The sequence below is a fragment of the Paramormyrops kingsleyae genome, chromosome 10 (assembly GCF_048594095.1).
Source record: "Paramormyrops kingsleyae isolate MSU_618 chromosome 10, PKINGS_0.4, whole genome shotgun sequence".
Taxonomy (NCBI): domain Eukaryota; kingdom Metazoa; phylum Chordata; class Actinopteri; order Osteoglossiformes; family Mormyridae; genus Paramormyrops; species Paramormyrops kingsleyae.
The window spans coordinates 2,255,119-2,264,071 of record NC_132806.1 but is presented as its reverse complement, the minus strand read 5'-3'; the positions used below and the strand labels follow the sequence as shown (position 1 = coordinate 2,264,071).

The window sequence follows — 8,953 nt, the reverse complement described above, 5'->3', positions numbered from 1 at the left end:
TTATGTAGACTGTGATTACACCACATTGATTTAATTTACTGTCATGAAGAATACCCATTAGTGATATGAAACCATGAGACGCTACCTTTACGTCAAGATATCTCAGCAACACCTTAATAACCAAAGACCAAATTATGTTCATGACATTATGATCTAGCTTTAGTAAAAACAAATTATCAATTTTGAAATATAGGTTTTTTTGTTATTGAATTTTTAAAATATCAATCAGTTATTACATAGTAATTACTCATATGGGGATGGCATATTATTTGTTCAATCTACAGAACTGGACAATAGCTTTAAAAAATATAAGGACCATTTCTGTGCAGCTTATATTAAGGTAAGTCATAGCCCCCCCCCCCCCAAATCTCCCTCAATATTGATCCAAAACATGCCCAATTTCAGTTTCATGAGTTACTCATGTGACCAAATCAGCATGCCAAGTTTCGTTAAAATCCATGACCATGAGGTCCGAAAATGTGATGATTTGACATGGAATGACCCACATGCTGTTTTTAATTGGACACTTTTGGGGTGCTTATCTCATGAAGTGAACCAAGTAAAAGGTCAACATTTTATACACAAGTAGTACACAAACATGTGTTTTGTTATTTCAAATGGACTTGTTACCCTGTGCTCTTGATTGATTTATTCATAACCGAATGAGGTCAGATATGCAGTTCATTAGATTAACTTTTACCTTGAAACTTAAACACTTTGACCACACCATGAAAAAAACCTCATTCTGAGCCATTTATCTGCAATAGTAAAAAAGTTACAGCTCATACAATGAGGGAAATAATTATTTGACCCCCATTGAATTCCCAAGTTCACTCATTTATAAAGAAATGAGAAGTCTATAATTTCAATGGTATGTTTATTTCAACATCAGAAGATAGATTTTCAAGAAAACAAACAAGAAAAAATCATTATGTAACAGGTACAAATCAATTTGTTATTTATCAAGGGAAATAAGTATTTGATCCCCTACAAGTCAGCAAGAAATGAACACATTAACACAAGAGGTACTTAATTATGTATTAACAGATACCAAGCCAGCATTCACATTTAATGGCATTACTTTGTTCTTTGGTCACTAACCTTTCTAGATCTTCAATCTTATCACCATGAGAGACACCAAAAAGCTGTCTAAGGATGTCAGAGATAAGATTGTTGACCTTGACAAAGGTGGAATGGGCTACATGACCATCAGCAAGCAGCTTAGTGAAAAAGTGACAACTGTTGGTGGAAGTATTTGCAAATGGAAGAAAGACAGAATAACTGTCAATCACCCTGGATCTCGGGCCCCAAGGAAGATTTCGTCTTGTGCGGCATGAATGATCTTAAGAACAGTGAAGGCTAACCCCAGAACTACACGGGAGGAGCTCATTAATGATCTCAAAGCAGCAGGGACCTCGGTTGCCAGGAAAACCATTGGTAACACAGTATGCAGTTATAGTTTGAAATCCTGCAGTGTTCACAAAGTACCCCTTTTCATAAGGGCCCGTGTTCAGACCCATCTGAAGTATGCCAGTGAACAAGGGAATAATTCCAATGAGGCTTGGAAGAATGTCATATGGTCAGATGAGACCAAAATTGAGCTGTTTGGCATCAACTCTACTCGCTGTCTTTGGAGGGAAAAGTCTGCTGACAGTATCCCCAGGAACACCATCCCTACTGTCAAACACAGAGGTGGAAGCATTATGCTTTGGGGGTATTTTTCTGCCAAGGGTACAGGACGGCTGCACTGCATCGAAGGAAAGATGGATGGGGCCATGTAGCGTAAAATCTTGGAAGAGAACCGCCTTCATTTAGCCAGGGCACTGAAAATGCATTGTGGGTGGGTCTTCCAGCAAGACAACAACCCTAAGCCGCTTCAAGAAGAAGCAGATTAAGGTCATGAAGTGCCCTAACCAGTCTCCGGACCTTAATCCCATAGAAAACCTATGGAGGGAACTCAAGCTTCGTGTATCTAAGTGACAGCCTAAAAACCCTAAATAATTGGAGGAGATCTGCAAAGAAAAGTGGATTCCTGCTGAGCTGTGTGCAAACCTGGTGACCAACTACAAGAAACATCTGACAGCTGTGCTTGCCAACAATGGATATTCCACCAAGTACTAAAGCATGTGTTCCAGGGGATCAAATAATTATTTCCCTAGATAAATGACAAATTGGTTTGTAACTGTTACATAATGATTTTTCTGGCTTGTTTTGTTGATCTATCTATCTTTTGCTGTTAAAATAAACCTACCAGTGAAGTTATAGACTTCTCATTTCTTTATTAATGGATCAATTTAAGAATTCAGCAGGGGGTCAAATAATTATTTCCCTCACTGTATGAAAACACTCTGAATTGTCATTTTTTGTTACCCAGGGTTCAGGAAAGGCACTATATAAATAATCAAGAAACAATTCGGAGCTCTGGAAGAAAAGTAATTTACATGCCCAATTTAATCAAAATCAAAGACTGTCATGCAAAAACTTTTTTGGAAACTAAAATGGAATGACCCATCTGTTTTTTTTCTTTATCTTTTACATAAATTAACATTAATGCCAGAACTTAGCTCACTTACATATAAAGGCTGGGGAATATCTTCATGTAAGTATTTATGATGAATCCAACTTAAATTAACTATGTAAATCAACCTTTTAAATAATCATGTAATAAATCTGCCCCCTGAGATGTGAAGAATGTTCGTGGAGGGCGAGAGAGATGGCGCTACATTACAGAGGCATCACTTTCTTTTTGCGGCCAGTTGTACAAAGACTCTGTGGTACCTGCACAGTCCTGCATTGTATCAACACAAGTTCCAAAACAGTAGGAGCTTTCACGGCCATGAGTCGAAAGAGGGGCTACAGCTTCGCGGAAGTTGCCCTTTCCCCCGATTCCCAAAACGCCTTTATGAACATGATGGCTCCCCGTCCCCAGGCCGACGACGACGGCGCCGCCGTGGAGAACGATGAGGAGCTGCTGAACTCGGTCAGCGAGATCACAGAGCATCTCGGCAGGAACATCTCGGTGGTGCTGGAGACGGCGCTGTCCGAGATCAGGAAGATGGTCAGCGTCAGGATACGGGTGCTCAAAATGGAGCTCCGCGAGAAATCGGACGAGATCGAAGCGCTAAAGGCGAGACTGGAGGCGGCTGAGAGGGACGGCAGGGATCCGCCTCCCTTTCGGAAATCCGATTTCCATCCGGGTGCCAAATATACTAACAATGACCCAAAGAAAACGAAAGCAGGTGCCCCTGGCATCAAAAAGGAGAACATCGATGCCATCTGTAACTATTTAATGAAAGATAAAAACTCCCGAAGCGGCGCTGAATTGGAGATCGAGCAGAGCAATGTGCCACCGCCGGCCAGCGACCGGGAGCCGCAGCCGCACGGCTCCGTCAGTCTGTGGACAGACGAGGAGCCGGGAGAAGGCGAGACCGACTCGGCATCCGAGGATATATTTAACATGCTGCCTTCGGGAAGCAAGCGCATTTATGACTACGAGTGGATGTCAGGAGTGGAGTACGCGGCTGAGCTGAAAGGTGGCCGGCTCCAGCGCATGGGCACACATATGAAATAATGTAGTGCGGTGGGAGCTGCACATTTCTAGGATGTCTCTTTAGTGTCTTTTTTTTATGACCCGATGTCTCATACTTGTACGTAAAATCACACCAAATACACAACATGCTTGATTTATATTATCCTGTAAAAGAGTAATCTGCATTTACTCGCCTCGATGGGTGTTCTGTACTCCCTTCAGGTGTGAGGGAGCCAAAATGTGAAAGTGGCACACCTGTAAATGAGGGTGACATGGAGGAACGGGACTCGGATGGGGGGAGGCGTGCTCTGAGCCAGCCCCATGGTCCTGCGGCCCACTCACACACCTCGGATTTCCCTGCCGAAAGCCAGGGTTCCCCTGAAGTGGAGGGAACGGGTGATGTGGACGAGCGCATGGACAGGATAGACACAGGTGGGCAGGCTGCTCGGAAACCACATGACTAAATTTGAGTATGAGTGAATCATAAATCAAATGTGACATTGCTCATTTTTACCAGATTGCCTCTGTTTCTTCCATACTATCTCCAGGTCAGCAGTTTCCTGCTCATACTTACCTCTGCCCTCTCTGTGGAACCTTCTGTCCTGATGCCTTGTTTCTGGAGGAGCACTTGAAGTTGATGCACGTGGACAGCAACACCCAGGCGTTACCGTCTGCATCCAGCTCGTCTGCATCGCTGGGTGAGGCCAGTGTGGGCCCCCGGAAAGGCGAAGGGGAGGAGAGAACAGCAGCAAGGGCTGCTCGAGAGAAGAAGGGGGCGGGGGGCTACGAATGTGCCGACTGTGGCCGGCACTTCAACTATTTGGGCAACTTGCGGCAACACCAACGCATCCATACAGGGGAGAAGCCGTTCATTTGCCCTGAGTGCGGAGAGCGCTTCCGCCACGCTGCCCGCCTCAAGAGCCACAGGCTGGGCCACAGTGGTGCACAGAGCCCCTTCCCCTGCCCTCAGTGTGGCAAGGGCTTCCCAGTGCTGTCTGGCCTGAAGCGCCACCAGCGGGTGCACACTGGGGAGAGCCCCTACGCCTGCCCGCAGTGTGGCCGGCGCTTTAAGGAGCTGGGCAACCTGTACACCCACCAGCGCATCCACAGCGGGGCCACGCCCTACTGCTGCCAGCAGTGCGGACGCAGCTTCCGGCACCTGGGCACTTACAAGAGCCACCGCTGTACTCCCACCCAGTGACGTCTGCTCACTGCGAGTACCTGACGTGGGGAGTCTGCCGGTGGCCAGTGGACAGTTGGTAGGTCCTTTAACTGGAGGGAGCAGCTGGCTGTCACCGGAAACAGTGTTTTCTTTGGTGGAAACTGGAATCAGTTCAAATCACTTCCATCATCCATACATTTGTAAGCATTTTGGCCAAGTGGTACACAGCTCATTGAAATATTATACATAAGGGAAAAAGGGAGATGAGATGTGAGAGGGCAGCTGGGAGCAGTCACTGGATTCTTATGTACGGTTTTATCTGAATCTGCCATTTTTTATTTTTTTTTGGGAATGGTCTGAATGTTTCTCCTGAATTTCTGTAATTAACCTCATGTATGGCTCAATATCAATTGACATATAAGGTAGCAAAGCGGTTTTGATCAGCAGAATTTGTTTACATTTTTCCAGTGATTTCTTCACCTCTTCCTAGGTTTTACTTGTTAAAATCCTCATAGGTAGAGGCTCATTGGGATGCATCCGTTAAACTGAGCTGTTCTCTCTCTGAAGATCTGAGTTACATTTACAATTCAGTTACTGTTCTGTAAACTGCACTTTGACCTCTATTTTTCTGGTGATGGCCCTTCCATCACGTTATCTAAAAATAGTGGGTAGAAACCAGTGGAAACCATGTACCTACTACGAAGAAAGAGTTCATGCCGGTGAGCTCTTTGATGTTGCAATGTCACTGTTAAGCTTCAGTGTAATGTGCATGAGCTGCTGTTTTAATAAGCCTTAGTGTAGCTGCACACACATGCATGTTGTTAACACTCTTGGATTTGGTTTTCCCTCTAACAAGGTCATATTACTCTTACATTTCACACAAATGAGGATACTCCTGGTAAAAATGGACTAAATCCTATGACCTTGGTCAGTAATAATCCACATTCACACTGTCTGGTTCCCTTGCACATGATGAGCACTCTCTAAACCAGGGGTAGCTAATCTTGTCTGCAAAGGGCGGGTATCTATGCAGGTTTTTGGGATAACCTTTAAGTCAGCTGTTCAAACCCAGGTGTGAGAACTCTTCAGCCAATCAGTCCTCTAATTAGTAATCTAATTAGGGAGTTGCAGCAAAACCTGCATGCGCAATGGCCCCTTCTGGATAAGATTGACCACCCTTGCTTTATGCCAATGCATTTTTACTGTTTTATTCCTATATACAGTTCAAGTGTCATGAAAAATATGCTACCAAATTAGTCTATGTAGCTGCCTCCTCCCAGTGGACAAATTGAGTTATTGCAACATTTAGGTGTTATAACAGGGGTCTCCAACTCCAGTCCTGGAGAGCTACTATCCAGTAGGTTTTCTATCCTACCTGGCTTCTGATGAGCTACACCTGCTCCTGGTATTTACCTGAGAACAGGTGTGGCTCATCAGAAGCCGGGTAGGATAGAAAACCTACTGGACGGTAGCTCTCCAGGACCGGAGTTGGAGACCCCTGTGTTATAAGAATAGGACCCGGAGACTGGAATACCTGCCTAATGGAATAATACCAGATTGTTATTTCAAGCAATATCACAGTCAGATTTGCAAGCTACACTGTGTTTTGTTCTGTGTATCTGACTTACACAAAAATTCTGGTGAGTTACAGTCAAAATGTTTTTTCTTCAGTTGAATTTGCTCTCCTTTTTGATATGGGGTCAGAATATGGAGACTATAAAAACATTAAGGCCCATTTTCAAAGCTAACTCCTCTTTCATATTGTTTTTATAAATTGGTGCAGTCAGCTAGTAAATGTGATGTGTTTGTTCATGGTCATTTGACATAAATTTTTCTGTTTAAGGTCAAAAACTGAGAAGTGAGAATGATCTCAATTCAAATGACATTTCAGGATGATTCTTCAGTCAGCTTTGTGTGACGTTCTGAAAAGAATCACTGGTAAAAGTGGTGGATGTGACATGCTAATAAGTGACATGCTATGATGCTAATAAACAAAATGCTGCGTATTTGTTGGTTTTTTGCTGTGTGGCTGTACAGAGCGAATCCGATCGCTGGCCGCAAAAGGTACTCAATCTGTTTCTCAATCCGGTCCTCGTCTACTTCTTTAGTCTGTCTATCCCACACCCATGCAAACTAATAAAGGAAACTGACAGGTAATTTAAAACACTTCATCTTGAAATTCAGGATCACTGACTCTTGAGACGCCAATACTAATCGCAAACCTTCCCTTTCATGGTATTTCCTTGAACTAATTGTCCAGCAGTTAAGAGCTGCCAGTTTGTGCTTGAGACTTCATTCCACAGTTGTCTAATACAAAATAGTTAGTTATGAGGCAGGCAGGCAGTGCTGCCAGCCTATCGCGACATTATGATTGTATTTTGTCCTGTCTAAAATCACTCATGTTCTGATATATGTGTGTTTCACAAGAACTAAGCTGTTAGCTGTTTTCACTGATGTTCTGTATTACACTCATTACTCACAAATCTCACAGTCTCACCAGCAAATTTACATCATATACAACCTCAAATGTCAAGCAGTTTCAGTGCTGCAGACTTATTGGAAAGATTGGACTTTATCAAGTGTATTGTTAAGTACAACTGAATTTGAGTCCCAACTATTTTCTCTAGAATTTTAGACATTTCATTTAATAATACTAGTTGGTGCTGTTGATTCACCCTTATTTGTTAAATGATCAATTATCTTAAATATGCAATGAGAGTTATTTTTATTGTTGTTGATGTCTATAGTTGTATACCTTGACCTGTGTTTCCCCCTTTTGTGGCATTTCAGGCTCTGCCAGCCTGAATGCTTTTAATCATGTGGACTTCCATTTATCCTGTAATCTGAGAAACTCCTCTACATGATACCAGGTGTAATCATTAATCATGGGGAGTGTCTGGTTGTTCTGACTACATTAGTTTTTAACCAAGCTATTTTTTTCCAGAACCTAACAAGCAACTGTATTATAGTTATGTATATTTTCTTTAACATTGTATTCAAAATGAAGTTTGCAAAATTTATCAGTCATTAACAGTATTAAATTGTGCTGTGTTGTAATAACCCTTTCCTTCACATAGAGGGAGGTTGATTCAGTAGAGGTTCAGTAGAGGACTTACTGTAAGACTGATACAATATGAACATTGGTGTTATGTGTGATGCATGTCACTGACACACTGACTACAACCTGCAGAGTCCACAAAGGATAAGAACCTTATACTGAAGGCATATGTCAATATATTACTTAGACTCTACAAAAATTATACTATTCTCGAGGTTAACTAGAATTGGTGCTATCAGAAACAACACACACACACAATTGAGATTAGAATAGAATACTCAGAAAATCATCTCATGCCCACCAGTTTGAGAATGACTGACCTGTATAATGTCTCTGGGAAGTTTGCAAAAAGATCCACAGAGTATGTTTAGATAGCAGATGGCTCTGTTCACAAGATGGCAGCTGCAGGCTCCATTTTCACTCCCAGCTACCCTCTGTTACAATTTTGGATCCAACCAAGTGTGCATTTTTTTAGGTGTAGATTTTCTTCTATACAATGTTTTTGTTAAGTGGTAATAAGATCCATCAAAGATCAAATACAGTAAATACAGTAATAATGACAAATAGATTGATTCTGTTCACAAGGAGAAGCCTCTATCATCTCATACTTCTCTTTGTGTCACTAAACACCTTTGCTGCAATTTTGATTGCTTCAATTTGAAAGGTCCAGATCTTCATCCATACAATGTGTCTGTAAAGTTTGGAAAAGATCGGGCAAAAAAATTTTGAGTTATCATGCTGACAAGATCAAGTGTCTGAGCTGGCCTTCTCTTTGCTATCACAATGTGGCACTGCTTCAGTTATGGTGCCATTTGTCTCAAAATTTTATCAGGTACAAATCTTCAAAATCATTGGTGATTCTTAATATGACTCTGTCAGTGACTAAGTGTGACATCACTGTTTTTTTCAACCTTTTGGTAACCCCCACCGCCCCACAAGTTACTTGTATTCTTTACTAAGCAAAGAAAACATTTCCACACATAGGCTATCACCAATTACTTCACTGTGTATAAAATGAGGAATAGCTGAACACGTGTGCTGGATGATACACAGTCAAGGGGGCACACTTCTCAGCCTCTCGGGGAAGGCCTGTCTCTCGGCTGGCCCGGGAACGCCCTGGTATCCCCCCGAAGGAGGTGGCTGGTGAGAAGGAGGTCTGGGCATCCCGCTTTAGACTGCTGCCCCTGCAACCTGACCCCAGATA

The 8,953-nt window shown here is 42.7% G+C and overlaps 1 protein-coding gene across 1 annotated transcript; it reads left to right on the top strand.

The window, feature by feature from the left end:
• Window positions 1-2,767: 2,767 nt before the first annotated feature.
• Window positions 2,768-6,697, top strand: znf16l (zinc finger protein 16 like). Its single transcript, XM_023840315.2, has 3 exons — window positions 2,768-3,533; window positions 3,752-3,961; window positions 4,078-6,697. Exons 1-3 carry the CDS (start codon window positions 2,837-2,839, stop codon window positions 4,728-4,730), a joined length of 1,560 nt encoding a protein of 519 aa, XP_023696083.2. The 5' UTR covers window positions 2,768-2,836; the 3' UTR covers window positions 4,731-6,697.
• Window positions 6,698-8,953: the final 2,256 nt, after the last annotated feature.